Consider the following 19,762-nt stretch of genomic DNA (forward strand, 5'->3'; position numbering starts at 1 on the left):
AGAACGTCAAAGTCATATTAATTGGTATTTTTTTTATTTCAACCATCGTAAAACTTCGTTATCTATAAATATGTATAATTAATATAAAACAGCAGTATTATGTACAGTAATTCAGGCACTATAGTTCAGTGGTATTGATAAAAGAACACACGGGCTTGTTCAATACATGTAGGTACACGATAGTATCATGAACAACCTACTTCATTCAATTTATGAACACACAACGGCGTGATATGTAAAATGGAACGAAATCTCAATATTGCGAGCGTTATGATCATGAAGTAAAATATCATGTTTATATGATGAACATGAATCAAAAATAACAAAAAAAAAATCGTATAAAACATATGCCATTCTATGTATGTAAATACAAGATTTACATGATATGAACACACTTCGGATTTCATATGTCCGTGAACACTTTTTATACATGTAATATAAGTATATATATATGAAAATTTTAAGATAATATTAGCTTCTTTTCTTCCTTTCACTACACTATTATAATCTTCAGGTGGACGGGTAAAATCAGCTTACTTTTTATATTATAACTTTCATACCAAGACAAATCTAAAGAACGAAAAAAATTCAATCGCTCAACGCCAGACAAAAAGTTTGTACTCGTCTAGAAAAAAAGTTTTCAGAGGAAGACGATTCATACATTGGTGGTGTAGATCCTGTAGTAACGCTATGTACTCAGAGAATCTTCACTACAACTGGCGTTGTCGGTCTGACTAAAGATATCACAAGGGATCGTGTTGCCCGCTTTCAGTTTAACGCTCTCGGGGTCCTTACCATCGGAAATGTCTTTCATAAATGAAATGTAAGTCATGGCTAATTTCAGCGTTTCGATTCTGGAGAGCCGTTTTTCGTAGTTAAATGCTGGGAGCCGCTTCCTCAAATCGTCAAAGGCGGTATTCAGATGGAACATCCGCTTCCGCTCGCGAACGTTCGCCGCTTTCCGCTGGGACTTGGACTGCACTCGTTTCCGTTTAGGTTTTCCGTTTTTGCTTACAGATTGTGGACTGGGTGACAAAAAGTCTAAATCAATGGATGAGGATTCTTCTGCTGCACAATATTGGTCAAAGTTACTAAATCCGCACTCACTTGACAAGACATCAGTCCAACTGGTGCTAGTTTCTAGATGATTTTGGGAAGATATTCCCATCAATGCTAGATTCTGCTGGGCATCACCGTCTTGTTGACATTCGGAATACATCGGGTATGATCCATCATTGAAGTTAAGATTGGGCACAGCCGAATAATAAGAATCTTCGTATCCCACATGATTGGCAAAGCCAGCCTCTGGAATCTCCATCATTTCGAAGTTGTCAAAGTTTACCTCTTGCTAACTTACAGGTCCTTGTCGGATATGCGTTACTTTTTAACCCCCAAACCAAGCAGCACCAAAGAGGATGGGGGTAGAACACTGTCTAAATATCAAATCGGGGAAATTTATACCATTTGCAGATTGATACTATAGTTATCCGTTGCCTTTTTGAACTTGGTAACAGGCAAGCGTGTTTTTATTGGCTTAAGCGGGTCTCGGTTTTTGACGACAGACGCGTGCAGGGGCGGAGCTTCCAATAATCAGACGGGGGAAAAAAACGGAAGGCGTGGCTTCGACTAAAAATCCGACCGCCAACAAGGCCATGAAGACGATGATGTGCCAGCTTGAAGATTTTTTTATTACATGAAAGTCAACACCTTCCGCAAGTCGAAGAGAAAAAAAGGCAAACCATGAGGGATCGATCGTCTCGGCAAGACGGGCAAAATAGGCGAATTTAAACCTGACCTCCGTAATCCCTGCGTAATATTCTATTACTCCTGTGCGGCACGGAGAACACAATAGGGACCGGAGCGTCGCTGAATGAAAATAACGCTGTTATTGTAACGTCCTCAGATAAAGAAAAGGAAAACACACCGTGTGTGTCTATAGTGTGTCAGAGATTGGGCCTTTTCTATTTGCACTTTAATGAAGCAGAACTAAGCTAATTTACCACTATAAAGACAATATTAATCTTTCCTTTAGTCTTCAATTATAAAGTGATGCGCAACGAAGTTCTGGAAATACAATGCAATTTGTTTTTTTTTTTTTTTTTTTTTTCATTTTTGTGGTTTGGAGTGACAAATGTTTTCTTAATTGCACGTAAATCACTATATGATGTTGATTTCAAGGGAAACTTCTTTTTTCCCCTCTTTTTTCTACTTTGGGTAGATGGATGATTTGTCGTATTTTAACAGAGTTCTTTTCCACAATTGGGTTCTATTGAAATATTGTGATGGATATGCCACTGAATGAATCGTGAAGTGTTCTCAATTCAGGAAAGGGTGGTCCTATACGTTTAAGAATTTTCTCAGTGATTACAATCTGTAGCTATACAATGTACAACACTAAAAGAAAAATATCAAAGTTGAAATTACAAAAATTATAATGAAAGGTCCATGCAACTATACTTTAAATGAATCTTATTCACAGGGGAAAATTGGAAAATTTTGACAAGGATGGCAAAATTTAGAAACACAATGAGGGAACTCTGAACCAGCGTAAGGTCTAAGTATTCAATCTCTATGCTTTAAGGATTAAGAAACCCTAATCTGCTTGTAGGTTCTCTGGTGTTATGCACGCATAGTTTGACACTCAATAGGGCATCGGAGGGGCTAATTTCCACCCCAAATAATTCGGTGGGGTCAATTGGCGCTCCGTCACTAACGCGATTTCAACGAGAAAAGAAATGCAAATACATGGAGGGGATTTTCCCGTGCAAAGCCTTTAATTCGCCATTAGTTCCACGATTTTACTATACTTATGAATATTTCATATGAGAAATTCTGCACTTAAGAATCTTTTTTTTTTTAAATCAACAAACAGAGCTGATAATTTTGTCAATATTTCAAACATATACTATATTTTTACTGTGCGACAATGCAGACATATATATTTTATGGTAATCATTAGACACAGGCACGTAGCATCGTTTTAGAAAGTGGGGGGGGGGGGGGGCAGACTCATCCGAAAAATCTTGACAAGCAAAAAAAAAAAAAAAGAAAAAAAAAGGGAAATTTATATGTAAATTTAAAAAAAATTGTTGCTGCGAGAAAAAGTGTGTGTGGGGGGGGGGGGCCAGGCCCCCCCCCTGCCCCCCCCCCCCCCTGATGCTACGTGCCTGAGACATATACTTTTGGATTGAAGGATTTGACGAGTTTATTCTTTGAAATTCTAACTAGCTTTAGATATTCGTGTTTTTGGAAAAAAATCATTAATAGATCATAAAGCATTTAAAGTGTTTTTAAATCAAATTGATAAACTGTTTTATTTATTTGTCCTTACCCAAGTTCAGTTTATATTTGAAAGTATAATGGAAAAGTTCCGAAATTTTTATTTCAGTTGTAGCGCACTATATATAGCTACATGTACATGTAAATATCCCATTAAACCCAATTTAACTGTATATTTAGTGTACATAGCCATACATACATGTACATGCATATGTTTAATTTCCTAGAATACTACCTTTGCCAAATCTCGTCGATAAAAACGTGGAATATACTTTTGTATGATAAATATTTACTTTTTCTCTCTCTCTACCACTTACAAACTTACAAACAAATAGATTCGAGAAGAAAGATGGAAAAGATCAAGTAGCAAAAACAGAGTTTTCTTTCAAATAATCCTTCCATTTGCAGATTCAAACAAATAAATCACTTCGCAAAAATTACCTGTTTGAAACGGAAAATTAATTATTTTGCGGTAACTTTTGCAGAAACATGAGAGGGGCACCGTCTTACCTGACCAGAAAAGGACAGGTGCAAAGCTCAGGTAGGAAAGAAATTGAGAGTCAGTTTAACTTCTTTAATACCCAGTCAATAATTTCAAGAAATGTTCAAACAAAATGTCTAAAAATCCAGCGAGGTTTCGCTGATTTATGGTTTTTACAACAAGTGAATATACTTCCAATTAAAAGGATATTAATGCAATACTCCCTCTATTAACGGCGCAGCCCGGGATGACATCACAAAGATCGATATATTAAAAAAAAATATTAATTCACGGTAAGTCGACGAAATTGCCAGCAGCAGCAAGCGTTCTTTTCATAATATCTTCTCGTTCCTTTTTACCAAATTAAACATTTTGTAGTGTCTATAGGCCTATCTTTGGGATTATCCGGATCAATTCAGATCACTTAAGATTCAATCAGTCAAACATTTTGAACAATTTTGTGAGGGCAAAGAGTATTGCTTCAAAGAAATATTTTTTTAATTAAAAAACAACTGACGCAAACACATTTGCAAGGGCAATTGTTAAAGAGCAACACAAAGGAATAAATAAAGTGTATTTGTATAAATTTATTTAATTTAATGTCTGAGTATGCTGGTGTCGTTTAACCTCTATATCTTATTTTTATAGCGTAGCAATAGAATCACACCTACATTGTATACCTAACTACATGTATTTTTTTTATTTAACACTTGATAAGAATGCTCTCTGTGTGTTTGTGTGTGGAAAATTGAATATGGACATACTACAATTAATTTCAAAATAAGTTATAGACTAAAATTAATGCAGATAAAATCCAAGAAACTGGTATAAAGTTTAACCCACTGCCGTCGACATGTGTCATGGACCACTGAGAGATGTCTCTTAGTAGACACTGATGATAATAGGCATTTCTACAGTGTCAGATTTCACACTTACCGCATGTTAATCAATTAATGAACACCGCCAAACATTAATTGATATAGTTTGTCTCTTCCCAATGATAGAATTTTGACGTTTGTCAAATTGACGTGACCACGGCATGTACTGATGGGCGACTCCGCCAGCGGCCATAGAAATGGTGCTGACAATGATTCACAGGTAAATCCTGCATATAAATTATAAAGTCTGATTATAATAGCTAGTGATGTTCAATGAACATTACATAAAACGGTGTTCAAATTTCAAATATGTACATCTGTATGCGTTCTTTTTATTTATACAAGCAAAGCTTTCTGCGTCTCCTTTTGTTCAAATTTGTAATGCACTCTACACAGTCCAACAAAACAAAACAAAACAAAACCCAGACGCATAAATTCTATAATTGTTGTCAATTATTTAGAACGTCATCTTTCAGTGATTTTTTTATGTCCACCGTGTGCATATTTAAACGTACGACGTTGTCTGAATACATGTCCTTACCGGATGTTTAAAATTTTTATTTTTAGGTTTCTACAAAAATATCTGATTAATAGAAATTGAAATAATATTTTAATTTAAATTTCAAACATATTTCATAATATTTTATTCATTTGTTGTATGACAGCGGTTTGAGATACATAAGGTGACGTTTTAAAAAAATATTTTTTTCTGTAAGACAACATTTCCTCGACCTGGTCCATCCACTGCACGGGGGGATGAGGTGTCTGGCGCACATCCTCAAATGCTGGATCCGCCGCTCATAGTGACTTTAAACAAATGTACACAAAGAGTAAAGATTAATATCATTGTTATTATCAATGAATACTAAATTAATGCAAGGTAATTAGAATGTTGTGATCATGTTATTAACTTGCATTCTTCAATGCTCAAAACATCTGTGAATTTAGTGGTGGGCGGGGGGGTGTCATGAAGTGCATAGATTTATTGTCAATGCATTTTCATGTCTATAAATTTCTTTATTAGGTACAGGTCACTCAGTCGAAATTTATGGTTAAAAATTGTCTAAATGCATGTATTATTGAAACTATTTTTTATTATACTTTTATTACTTTGTCTGTGAATACGTTTTAGATAGTTTTGTCTTTATAATTATCTACGAGTAAATGCCTTTTTTAACAATAAAGTCGTCACATTTTTCACTTCCTCAAAGAAGAATGTATAGGTAAATACCGTACTCGATTCTGTAGTAAACATTTCAGATCGGGATCGGGATCGGGATCTGTGATGGACAAAATTACGTTGAGAAGGTAAACAAGGTAAGTCCTAGACATGACTCGCAGAAAATGACGATTTTTAAATGAAACAATCAGTCAAAGAGGTATTTGAGTAACAATTTATCTAAAGAAATATGTATTTAGTAAAAATACACGATATACTTTTAGATAACTTGTTTTGATTTAAAGTTATTTTATCGAAGAAATACGTAAACAATGTGTTCGGAATTCCTCAAACTTTAACAGTATCATACATGTTTGATAATCTTAAGACACATAAAAATAATATAACGTTATAATAATTATTTATAAATCAGTGATACTTGGTTCCAAACTTTATTTTATTCATTTTAGGTGCTCCATCCTTCAATCATGTCTAGTCCTAGTTGGCCGAATAGAACAATGGATACGAAGCCATTCATCACACAGTACACCTCAGACGAATCGAGTTAGTATAAATGGTTCCTTTTCATTAATATGTAGCAGCAAATAATGCTTTATAAAATTTCAAAACCCAGTCTTATTAAATATTGTAAATGATGTCCCTTTGTTTTTGTAACTGTTTTGCGATAGACATAAGTACTGGTAGGTTAACATTGACATTGTAGAAGCAAATAATGCTTTACAAAATATCAAAACCCAGCATTATTTCATGTTGTAATTGATGTCCCTTTGTTTCTGTAACTGTTTGTGGGATAGACGTATGTACTGGTAGGTTAACTTTGACATGTTTAATCTTTTGAATCTTTGAGAACATTTCTCAAAATGAAAATGAACACAGATAAAATATGAAGTATAAACCCTGACATTTTCCAGTCAAGGGTTTCTGAAATGCTGTAGATTCCCCATGCACATGTAGTGGAACAAAATTCCTCTAAATGGAAAGAACAGGGACTGTGACTCATCATGTTTTATCATATATGCCTATTTATTACAGACAGGATGCAACTGAGAGTAAATAATGGAATACGCAGCAATAAATACCTCCCAGTGGATTATGACAAACTTAAACTCATGGCTGCTGAAAAAAAATTCTCTGCTCAGAAAAGTCTGCTCAAAGTAAAGAAAATTGAGCAAATGTCCAAACAGAGCAAAGAAAATCTCCTGTTAAAACAGCACAAGCTGATTTGGCAGAAGGAGTTTATGAGACTGAATAATGTCAGAAAGAGGGCACAGGCTGAGGTAGAGGGCCATCGTCGGCAAAACGCCACAGAAGGAAGCGGCTGTTGTCGGATGTATGAACACTTTGACCTCTATGAGGCATCTCTTGATGAAGAGTTTGCAGAGTTTAAAATGAACACTTGTGATCCTGTGTGGAATTTGAGGTACTTTGTGTGTCTATTTTTTTTAAGGGGGTAGAGGTGGATAAAAGAGGAGGGGGGGGGGGGGGGGTTGGAAATGCAGTAGAGATGAGTATTCAGCAGGGGGTTCATAGAATGAAAAGTGTGTTTTAGACATTTTTTACCCTGTCTTTAAAAATGCAGATATTTATTAGATAGTAAAAGGTCCTTGAAAAGTGCCCAATGGCATAAAATTTATGATATTCAATTTTCTTCTTTATATAACTGCCTAAATTCTTTTCTATAGTGCTTTGATTAATGTTTATTCAGTGTGACATTATGGGAGAAACAGAAAGAAAAGAAAAACTCTGTTTTTTTCTTCTGTTGTGTGCATTTCTGATATTTACTTAGTAAGCCTAGCTTGTTGCTTATAAGTCTATCAGATGCCTAAATCCATTATGCCTTTAGTGAATAATATTTACATTTCCCAGTGTCTTTGTCTGTGATAATTTTTAACACTATGAATCAGTTTTCCATTTCATCAATACTAGTAATAATTAATATTTACCAAGTAATTGTTTAATTGCTGAAAATTATATAAATATAAGTAATAAAGAATCAGTCTATCAATAAACATGTAGTATTTTCCTTGAAAAAGATTTTAATCATCAAACAGCACATGCATGTTACCATTAATCTGTAGATGATGCTATTATCAAAAAGGTTAAAAATAGTTCTACAGATGCCTATAGTTCTAAAAAAAATATTGTAGTGGAGTGTATGAACTCGTTACCCTGGTCATATCACAATTAGAAAGAAATAATACATATATCAGCCATATTCTACTTGATATAAAAACATAAATGGTACATATAACAGGGAAGACTTGCAGTTTTGGATCCAGGACAACCACGAGGGAATCCGGATGGGTGACCCGGAGGTGGTGGAGAAACATGCCGAGATCCGCCAGATGATCAGCCAGGTCAAAGGTCAACAGAACAGTATACTGCAGCAGCTGTACAACGAACAGAAGTGTCTGGAGGGCGAGCTCAGCTCAGGTAGATCTCATACTCACACAAAGACATGTATGTTGCTCACTCACAAACTTGTATCTAAAGCATTGTGAATTTTTGATTTGTTCCATAAAGTACTGGTTTCTGTAGATAATATTTTCATAAACACAAGTTAGACTTATTATCTGAGGTTAATTACATACAATAATAATTACATATCTCTTACATATCTGCCTCTGTACTGTGATATTGGCTGAATTTGCTTTTCCTTGTTTCTTTAAACTTCTGAAGCTGTTAGACACAGTTCACACACACACATATATATATATATATATATATATATATATATATATATATATATATATATATATATATATATATATATATATATATATAATCCAAAATGAGTGAAAGGTGATATCACACAGTATAAATAATCAAAAAAGAAAAAGAAAATGAACAGTTTCAAAGTTTCTATTCACTAGCGCTTTCTAGATTTACATCCTTCTTCAGGTGAACGTACATAAGTTATGTAACATATGAAGAAGGATGTAAATCCAGAAAGCGCTAGTGAATAGAAACTTTGGAACTGTTCATTTTCTTTTTTGATTATATATATGTGTGAGGGATCGACATTAACGGTTGCCCGATTGCCCGGGGCAAGTAAAATCTCTATTCGGGCAAGTGAAACTCTGGGTAGACTTGTCTGATCAGGCCAGTAAAATTTCTGATTTCTTTTGTTTTGGTTACAAATAATTTTTATCATAAAATCAACATCCTTTCCGAATTGGAACTCTTCAGTCTTCTGTTACCTTAGCGTTTAACTTTAGATAAGTGTTCCATATGACATTCTTGTTACATTGATTTACAGATCCCGCGAATATATATCCATGTGCTCGATGACAGTAGTTCTTTTTTGTATTACGGTATGTGCTGTCACAATAAAGAGCCAAACCATTGTGCATGTCACGATATTCTGAACGATTTGTCGTACGACTTGATTATTTCACAAACACGTGTATTGATGGAAACGGAGATAGTTCAGTTTTATTAAATGTCATGGCATCGCAGTCTTCTCTTTTTAAATACTTTGGGGGGAAACAAAATGAAAGTAAATCAAAAGAATCAAAAGATTCTACTGAAAATAAAAAAAATACGAACTTAAAAGAAAACGGGGATTTGTTGATTCTTGGAAATAACAATCTGATTATCAAGATCCACTTGCCTATGTGCTGTAGAATAACATTATTGGCATATTACTACTTGTTTATATCAATAAAATTGATTGACAGTGTGTTTTTCTTCTTACTGAATTCGGGCAACCAAGTTTAATTAGATTCGGGCATGTCAAAATTTGAGTTCACTTGCCCAAAGGGCAAGTGAATTGAAAAGTTAATGTCTATCCCTGTATATATATATAAAACCTACATTTTTGTAATTAATAACTTTTTTGGAGTTGAATATGATGGCTCAGGTACCTTCCATGGGTGATATTCACTTCACTTTTAGACTTGGTTAATATTATCTATATCAGACATCTGAAACATTATATATTCAGTTCAAAAATGTAAATAGTTGTAGAGTATCTAATAAATACAAAATTTTAATGTTCCTCAATTTTTGTAGGCTTTCTGTGGGAGATAACTCATGGAGGATCAGAAACACCACATATTGATTTTGCTGAGGGTATTCCAGAGGAGGCCTTTGACCTTGAGTGCTCTGATGATGAGTTGAAGGTCACAGTGTTACAAGAGTTTATCATTCTGGATGAGAAGTTCAGAGAGAGGCTTCACTTTCTGGAGGATGAACACTCCAAGATATTGAGGTAGTGTGTAACAGGTGTCTGCCTAAACAGTGACTATTTACACCCTGGTTAAATGACAAATTACTTATTATCCTGATGACATGTTTCTTCAAATGATCAAAGAGGAAGCTAGTAACATTACAATGTTTGTTATCAAAAGGATATATGGTTTGTTTAAATGAGATATGATTTTTATCCAATGGCATATTGATAACCCATAGCAAATAACAAAGGTTTTCTGCTTTGTGAAGTCACAATTAGAATATGTTATCTGCATGTATATGCATTTATTTGTACTTTTGAACAGCCGAGGCACACATGGGGGCTGGAGTGAGGAGGATCACTTTTGTTTTGTGGTCAACTATGATCAATATCCCAGGGAACTCAACAATCGCAGAAAGTTAATAATGGACAGATTGAGGAGACATCTGCCTCATAAATCTAGGCCTGAACTGGTGAGTATATGAAGCCCTGTACATACTACACCTCAGAAAGTGAGGCATAAGAGGAATGGTAGTAAATGAAATCAATGTATAAAATACTTCCGATAAAGTGAGGCTTATTTTGTTTAAGTGATTCAATCAATTTATATAATTTATCTCATGAAGAGACATTAGGATTTAACACAAATATATTTACATCTACTAAGTAGTATTTCCTATTATTCTAAAGGAAACTTATAGTTAATTCATAGCTCTATAGAAACAGCCAGACTGAAATCTACATGCCCCGTTTATGGATTGGTCGAAATCTACAGCGACTGAAACTGACAGGACTGAAATTGACATGCTCTGTTTATCGCTTAGTCGTAACCTGCAGCAGCCTAAGAATAATCATGGACTGCACTAAATAATCATGATGATGTCAGACTCAAAGGCTCGGGTTTTTTTTAGCTAACGTACTTATGTACATTAATAGTAAATTAGTGAATTTTACTAATGTTTCATAATCAATATTTTAACTAGTTAAAAGAAAGATGTTAATATAAACAACAAAATGCTTTCTTTGATGATTCATGTGGGTTATGAAGGTAGCGATCATTGCAGAAAAAATTTACATAACCCGCTAACACGGGTTATGTATTTTTTCTGCAATGTCGCTACCTTCACATCCCGAATGAAACACCAAAGAAAGCATTTTATTGTTTAAATATATATACATGTACAATTTAGGCACATAACATGGTGTATTTGACAAGTACTGCAAAAATTATTCATGTAAATAGAGAATAATACATGGCAAAATCTGTGTCTAGTCCCATCAGCCGTGACTTCAATATCAGCCCAAGACCAATATTGGCTGAGGGTTGATGTATGGTGTGATATAGATTTTGACATGTTTTTGTTGTTTTTACTATACATTTGAATTCAATATAACTAGTCTTCAATTTTCTGTGAATGCACAATTGCTGCTCTGTCCCATAATTATCTCAAAAATGTCATATTTCTAATGTTCACAAATGCATTTTGACATCATGTAAATTAAAATGTTTATGTCATGGTGTCACAATTCAAACTGCAGATTAGCATTGAAAAAGAGGAAATGTTTCAATGTACTCCAAATTTAAAATACAAAGGTGTTCAGAAAGGGGTAATAAAGGGTGTGATAAAGAGGGAAACCAAGTATGATGATACATGGGATGTGATAAAGGCACGTGCCGTTGTTCATATAAGGGGTCCAAAACCCTGTGTTTTATACCAAGTATATGATAAACATGTATACAACTTCATATTATTGGATCAAAAGGCTAATTATTATTATCTTTTTCATCATATATCTAGGTAGCTCATGAAGAATGGTGTGAATCCAACAAATATTTCCATGAGCGCAAAAGGGCTTTAGTGGTAGCCTGGAGAAAAGGCCGGAGTGAGTTATTCAGCAAAGCCCGCAATACATTCATAGAGGTGGAAATCGCCAAGGAGCTGGCAGAAGTCCAAGCAGAATATAACAGAGGGCAGAAAAAAATCAGGGATGAATTATATAATAAGGTAATCAGAATTGAAAGGGAGAAAATATATATTTAATGCTAACAGTGTTACCTAAAACTTAAATTTAAAATTTGATACCTTGATGAGATTTGCAAGTCCTGTTTCTTCATGATTTTAAACCTAAAGGACTATATATATATATATATATATATATATATATATATATATATATATATATATATATATATATATATATATATATATATATATATATATATATATATATATATATATATATATATATATATATATATATATATATATATATATATATATATATATATATATATATATATATATATATATATATATATATATATATATATATATATATATATATATATATATATATATATATATATATATATATATATATATATATATGATATGGGCCTAAAATGGCCCCTAAAATGAACGTCATCATTTTACTGTAATTCTTTGTTTTCTTTGTAAATATACATACGTAATATTTTTTCATAATTAGCTCACCTGAGCTGAAAGCTCAAGTGAGCTTTCTGATCATATTTGTCTGTCGTCTGTGCGACTGTCTGTAAACTTTTCACATTTTTGACATCTTCTCTAGAACAACTTGGCCAATTTCAACCAAACCCTTAGGTAAAGTTGTGAAAATTAAAGATCATGCTCTTTTTCAAGGGGAGATATTTAGGAATTATAGAATTTTTTTTAGAAATTTTCAAAAATCTTCTTCTCAAGAACCAGGGAAACTGAAACTTGTGTGGAAGCATTCTCAGGTAGTGTAGATTTAAAGTTGTGAAAATCATGACCCCTGGGGTAGGATGGGGCCACAATGGGGGGGGGGTCAAACTTTTACATAGGAATATATAGGATAAATCTTTAAAAATCTTCTTCTAAGAAACTAATCAACTGGGATAGCTGTAACTTATGTAAAAGCATCCTCAGGTAGTGACTGTGTGGATTTAAAGTTCTGAAAATAATGACCCCTTGGGGTAGGGTGGGGCCACAATGGGGAGTTGAACTTTTACATAGGAATATATTGAGTAAATCTTTTAAACTCTTCTTCTCGGAAACTACTCAGCCAGGAAAGTTGAAACTTGTGTGGAAGCATCCTAAGGTAGTGTGGATTCAAAGTTGTGAAAATCATGAACCCCAAGGGTAGGGTGGAGCCACAATGGGGGGTCGAACTTTTACATAGGAATATTTTGAGTAAATCTTTTAAAATCAACCTCAGAAACTACTCAGTTAGAAAGCTGAAACTTGTGTGGAAGCATCCTCAGGTAGTGTATATTCAAAGTTGTGAAAATCATGACCTTCGGGGGTAGGGTGGAGCCACAATGGAGAGTCGAAGTTTTACATAGGAATATATATAGAGTAAAGCTTTGAAAATCTACTTCTAAGAGACTAGTCAACCAGGAAAGCTGAAATTAGTTCGGAAGCTTTCTCAGGTAGTGTAGATTCAAGTTAGCTCAAATCATGATCCGCTGGGGGTAGGGTGGTGACACAATGTGGAGGGTCAAATTTTTCCTTTGGAATTTTTAGAGAAAAATCTTTAAAAATCTTCTTATCAGAAACCAATTGGCCAGAAACGCTGAAATGTGTGTGGAAGCATCCTCAGGTAGGGTAGTTTTAAGTTTGTTCAAATCATGATCCCCGGGCGTAGGTAGGGTCACAACGTAGAGGGGGCAAAAATTTACATAGGAATATAAAGAGAAAAATCTTTCAAAAATATTTTTTTTGAAAACCATTTGCATAGAAAAGCTTAAAATTTACTGAAAGCAACCTAAGATAATGTAGATTTAAATTCTTTCAAATTAAAATCTTGAGGAGTAGGTTGGGGCCACATTTGGGATCAAATTTTACAAAGAAATTTTTTTTAATTGTTTACAAAAACCGAAATGTTATAATATATGGTTTTACTTATATGCAAGCATTTTGACATATTGCTGATTCTTTAAAATTTATATTTAGACTTTTTACCCCTGGACGATTCTTGGGCCTCACATAGGGTCCAGAGTTTGATATAGGTTTATATTCTATTTATAAACAATTGTTAAGGATCTTTTGGAGAACTGCAATGTTCAACAACTATAAAATCATCCTGTTAGAAAGGGACTTGATTATAAACATATGAATATCCAGGGTGAAAAAAATGGATTTTTATTCAATATACAGGATCTGCATGTATTACACTACATTGTCCAGACAGTTTGTGTTATGACTCCATTAGGCAGATTTTATCATACCTATTGTTCCTCAGGTGAGCAATGTTGCCCATATGCCTCTTGTTTTTCATTTTGATTCAAGTGCCCACAATTTAGATATATATATGACATCATAAAGATCACCTTTTCTCGCCATTTTGCATTTTAGCATAAAACAGATTGTTTTCAAGCAGTTTTTCTTTCAAAAATCATAGAGCGCATGCTTGAACAAACAAAATATTTTGATCAGAGATGTATCTAGCCAAGACTAAAAATTTTCCTTGTTCAAAGCGTCTTCTATATTTTCCATTTGTAAAAAGAAAACAAATATGACAACGTTTGACTGATTCTGATTGAATTATAAAAATAGAGTCACTTCTGATGTCATATTATACTGCCAGTGAGTGCAAATAAATCAAATAAATAGATGAAAAATATATTTCATAACAACTCTTCTAAAAAAAAATAACATTACATTTTATTGTACCCAAAACACTTTAAAAAGTGGTGAATTATGGGAGCCAAATTTGACTCATATCATAATAATTATATAGTTCTTTGTATATGGATTCTTTGGAAATATACATGACTGTATAGTACCAGGTAATTATAACTTTTGATTTGGTCACATCAAGAGCAAGATTACAAGATTTTGATTTAGACACTATAAGATTCAAGGATATGATCAATTTTAGAGATACATGTCTAAGATTTTGATTGCTTTCACCAGGTGAGGATTTGGAGGGAGCAGAAGCTGGAAGCCATGATGTTACAGGAGAAGATGGACGCCAGGAGGAGAGAGGAGGCCCAGGAACAGCGACGAATGGAGGCCGAGAAAGAGAAGAAACGACGGGCACACGAAAAAGAAAAGGTCACAAAAACGTTTACTTACCAAATAATGTCATATACAAACACAGAATTAAGTGAATTTACTGCTTCAGTATGCTTCATTGTGATGTCCCGGCCAGTAAAATGCTTTTATCAACTTATCAAAATTTAATTTTGAATTAAACAAATAGTGATATTGAAAAATACATCTATATGTATAGGTATAGTTATAAATCCTTATAAATATTTATGTGAGTGACATGCAGAATGTTATACCATTTATTAACAACATTTGTTTTTAAAGAATTTGTTATGAAATAACAGCATATTATGAACATTGGTCAATATATGAAGTTTTTCTCTGGTCAAATTAAATTTGCTGTTTCCAAGTTTTGCTGCAATCTATTTGAAGATGCTAAACATTCACATGTACCTGACAATGAAATTTCTATTATCCATTATGATCAGTTTTTTTCTATTTAAAAGTACCTCTAATTATTAACATTATGATAATTAGTTCTGGCAAATGCTTTAAGAGCTTCCATAGGACAGGTAGTATATGCTCTGTAAATATATCATAAACATTTTCTTTTCTTGTAACATATACACCTGTAACAGTTTAATTATAAGTGTTATTGATCAATGTACATATGCCTTTTATTTTGCATTTAATCTTTACAATGTTAACAATACACCCATCCAAAGTGAGTACGATTTATAATATATATACTATACACATTTCTGTACACGTACAGTGTTATCGATAAAACGTGATACAGTAATTTTTATATCACAGGTTCAAAAGTTCAGTGATGATAGGACAGAGAAAAGAAGAAAACAGGAAGAGAGAGACAAAGAGAGGATGGAGGAACTTAGGCGACTGATGGAGGAACAGGCTGTTCTGGACAAAGAGAGGTAACTCTCACAAAAGTACTTTTTCCTCCTGTGGAGAATCTGTTCAGAATGATTGTTGCCATGGATATATCAGAATAATTCTATTCTATAAAATGAATGTACTATTTTCTTCCTTGAAACATCACCAGATAAAACAATTAAGATATCTTTGAAATGAATTTAGGGATCTGGTGGGTACATGTAGTGTTTATGTAATATTAATATGCTCCGATTGCTTGTTAGTCTTAATTTATTTAAGGTCAGACGCTACCTAACTGCCATTATTCTTGATTTTTTCCTATCTCCACAATTTAAGATTTCCGCTATGTAATTCGAAAATTATATTTTCATGTTATGTAGTATATTTCTGTTTGGATACTGAGAATCATTAGAATATTTCGAGGTGGCTCAATTTTTGTGGAATTCGTGGGCAACGCTCACCCATGAATTAACATCCTCCACGAATAAATAAATTAGGACTATAAAGTCATATTTCCTTTTGTAAGTATCCAAGAATACGCGAAATTATGTCTCAGCGAACCTTTAAAATTGAAGCAATCCACAAAAATTGGCCCCCACGAATTTCAGAGTATTTTAATTAAAAATATATACATTGTACTATGACTTAATCAATAACCATTCAATTGCATTTTGTATGCTGTTAAAAGAAAAATTCAAAGTATTCTCACTCCAAAAATAGCCTAGTAGTACACCTTGAATTTTTGGGCATGAACATGTTTAAATGCAAATAAAGAAGAATAGAGAAAGATCTTGTGACACATTTTCTTTTTCATATTACAGAGTAAATTATCGCAAAGAACAATTAGACGTAAAAATATCAGAAAGAAAGTTAAAGGAAGAACAGAAAGCTGAAGATGAACTGGAGAAAGAAAGAAGATTGGAAGCTTTACGAGAACAAGTTAGTCTAATTAGTACATTGTTGAGTTTGAATCTGAGTACTTGCTATTAATGTTAGTTGACATCGTACTTAGGAGGGGAATTGAAACTGTCCACATTTGTCTCGTGTATTTGCACTCATGTGACTGGCTTCAGAAATGATGCTGCATGATTACAGTAAAACTTGTAAATCCTCACTTAAACTCCTTAGCTAACCCATGTATATACTGTGTTGATGGTTTATCATCTCAACTTGGTTCAGCATTTGTAGTAATTGTGAAATACAGATGAACTTTGATATCTCGAGCACTGGTATCTCAAATACAATGGATCATGTTGAAGTGGCTTAGGTCCCAACCTCTTATTTTTTAAATATTTCGCCTTTGATATCTCGAACACTTGAATATCTCAAATATTAAGCTTTTTGACAGTCCTGCCTAGTTCAAGATAACAGAGTTTGACTGTATTTTATTAATGTTTAATTCTTTCAGGTTCGAGTGATTGCAGAAAGTGATCCAGTTCGGATGATGCAAGACACAAAGGTAAGACATGCACCTTGAAAGATGCATGTACAATGCATCTTTTTTCCTTTAACTATGTACAGAACATTTGCATCTTCAGTTTTGTTTACATTATATTAACAATGAAGAATAATTAAGCAAATTCCTTCCAGGCATGGCAAGCTAAGAATAATCCTAGTGAAGAGGATGAAGATATAAACATCAACAAACCTTTGTTTGAAATTAACACCTTTAATTCCAAGCAGGTGAGTTTTATTTAATATTATACATAGTTACTTTATGATTAAGAATCTACAGTACAAAGGTAGACTAGTTCTGATTGACCCCAATAAGTATTCCTTGTTATTTGATGATGTTTCAGATCACCACAGATCCACGGATGCGCCTCGAGGCCAAACTGAGGGAGGCCGGTCTCCACAATTCTCCCTATGCTCGGCAAGTAATGGCCGGGGTCCCTCCTCCCCAGCCCCCGCGGAGGGACATGAAATCCACCGTGTTTAAATACGACTAAACAGACCACCCAGATGCCACCCAAATGAACACTGTAAATCTATGAATGAATGAAGACAACACAAAATTATCCAGATATTTTCAGAGTATGGATGAAATACTTTTAACATCTTGTTTAAGATGTACATGTAATACATTTGATACCTGGAAATGATTTTCTTTTTATTTAAGTACATGTATACAAAGTGAAAACTGTTCAGTCCAAATTGTAACATCATCTATTATTTCTATTATGATAAATATACCATAAGTTGCTTTTATATTATCAGAAATTAGTCTTGAAAAAAATTGTCACGATTTAATGCAAAATCCTACTCATTTAAGTTTATTTTAAATTATTTTGTTGTTTCTGGGACTTCTCTCCACAAATTTTAAACATGTAAAGATGACATAGGGGTATTTCAACATGAAAATTATTGCTTTTTAAAAAATGATGGAGAGATGACTGATTATGTACTTTTTCAAAATATGTTTTGGAGGATAATAAACAAAGTCCATAGACATGAAAATGTTGTTTTGAATACTACTTTATACCACATATGATAATGTCTAGCCTGGTTCACTGGTTTCATCCTGGATTAGTGAATATTGAAAAGTAGTGTTTTGGGTTCAACTCCTGTTGATAATTTTCTTCTTTTTTTTTTAAGTATTTTGTGTTTAGATGTATGTTGATATAACAACTTGTGGAACTATAGAATATATTTTAATTAGCCCTTATTGATATCTGCTATAAGCACACTCTCTTCTGTTCTTAATATTACTATTTTATTATACACAATATAACAAGTAAGGGGTAAATCGTTAAATTGTTTAAAATGCATATATATATATATATATATATATATATATATATATATATATATATATATATATAGTAAAGAACAAAAAAAAATTATAAAATGCATATATATATATATATATATATATATATATATATATATATATATATATATATATATATATATATATATATATATATATATATATATATAATTCTAACATTAGTTTTATAATCTAAGTTGCCAGTTTTATAATCTAAGTTCCTAATAGTAAAGTATGCAAGTCTATAATACCTAAAATTTGTTTTGGAATAGTTCAATAAATAAAGTATTTCTTGCTTTAGAAAATAGTTTGCAATCAAATAAAATTGGAAGACCCATGACAATTCTTGCAGCGTGTAGCTGTACTTTTTCTAACTTTTCAGTTTCTGCGGAAGAACGACCATCCCTTACAACAGAAGCATATTCTAATATTGGTCTTACAGAAGTTATATATAAATTTGATAATTTGTCTCTGCCTGTAGTAAATTTAAGTTTTTTAAGTACCGGTAGTCGTAATTTTTTGCAAGCGATGTTTACTATATCTTGATGTACACAGACCATTCAAACCATCAGAAAGCGTTAGGCCTAGATGTTTATGAGAAGAACAATTTCTAACTGACAATCTTGAAAAAAAAAACAGTTCTGGGGTTTCATTACGTTTTGACTTGCTGAAAAAATACATCTTTTTTTATTAAATTATGTTTTTATTTCTTACGGAAATAAATGGTAAATCCTACTTCTGTATAAACTAACAGATCTGTAATCTAAACGCCCCGTTTATTAATTGGTTGAAACCTTAACCAATCTAAGAAAAATCATGGACTGCACGAAATTATCATTATAATGTCGGACTCAAAATTCCCATGGAAGTCTATTTGACCGGGGTTTTTTTCTAATATTACGTATTGATGTACTCAATAATTTTGTTAATTTTACTTACTTTTTACGATCAATTTAAAGGAAAGATTAAAGTTAATATAAACAATAAAATGCCTTCTTTGATGATTCATGCGGGTTATGAAGGTAACGACCAGAGGCGGATTCAGAAATTTGGAAAGGGGGGGGGGGTCCATTTGATGAAAATCAATATGTGCAAAATTCATTATTTGTCAA

General features: G+C 33.1%; 2 protein-coding genes across 3 annotated transcripts; one reads left to right on the forward strand and one right to left on the reverse strand.

Annotated features, from left to right (window-relative positions):
• Positions 1-17: 17 nt before the first annotated feature.
• Positions 18-1,833, reverse strand: LOC105333598 (neurogenic differentiation factor 1). Its single transcript, XM_011436643.4, has one exon. The coding sequence runs from the start codon at positions 1,319-1,321 to the stop codon at positions 689-691; it is 633 nt and encodes a 210-aa protein (XP_011434945.3). The 5' UTR covers positions 1,322-1,833; the 3' UTR covers positions 18-688.
• Positions 1,834-4,792: 2,959 nt separating this feature from the next.
• On the forward strand, positions 4,793-17,875 carry LOC105333606 (coiled-coil domain-containing protein 148). 2 transcript variants are annotated; one of them, XM_066073232.1, is made up of 14 exons: positions 4,793-4,858; positions 5,899-5,955; positions 6,268-6,361; positions 6,851-7,238; positions 8,073-8,251; positions 9,833-10,031; positions 10,318-10,465; positions 11,792-11,998; positions 14,909-15,049; positions 15,803-15,921; positions 16,702-16,819; positions 17,289-17,339; positions 17,471-17,563; positions 17,680-17,875. In XM_066073232.1, the coding sequence occupies exons 1-14, from the start codon at positions 4,808-4,810 to the stop codon at positions 17,827-17,829; spliced, it is 1,995 nt and encodes a 664-aa protein (XP_065929304.1). In that variant the 5' UTR covers positions 4,793-4,807; the 3' UTR covers positions 17,830-17,875. The 2 variants fall into 2 exon arrangements, with proteins under 2 accessions (XP_065929304.1, XP_034308736.2); XM_034452845.2 differs by lacking the exon at positions 4,793-4,858 and having other exon boundaries at positions 5,938-6,017.
• The last annotated feature ends 1,887 nt before the right edge of the window (positions 17,876-19,762 follow it).

This window comes from Magallana gigas, chromosome 10 (genome assembly GCF_963853765.1).
Source record: "Magallana gigas chromosome 10, xbMagGiga1.1, whole genome shotgun sequence".
NCBI classification, from domain to species: Eukaryota; Metazoa; Mollusca; class Bivalvia; order Ostreida; family Ostreidae; genus Magallana; species Magallana gigas.

Coding starts and splice junctions, on each gene's coding strand:
- LOC105333606 (XM_066073232.1), top strand. CDS start 4,808: ATGGGCGACTCCGCCAGCGGCCATAGAAATGGTGCTGACAATGATTCA. Junction 10,466..11,791: donor ATAAATCTAGGCCTGAACTG/GTGAGTATATGA, acceptor TCATATATCTAG/GTAGCTCATGAAGAATGGTG. Junction 17,564..17,679: donor ACACCTTTAATTCCAAGCAG/GTGAGTTTTATT, acceptor ATGATGTTTCAG/ATCACCACAGATCCACGGAT.
- LOC105333598 (XM_011436643.4), bottom strand. CDS start 1,321: ATGATGGAGATTCCAGAGGCTGGCTTTGCCAATCATGTGGGATACGAA.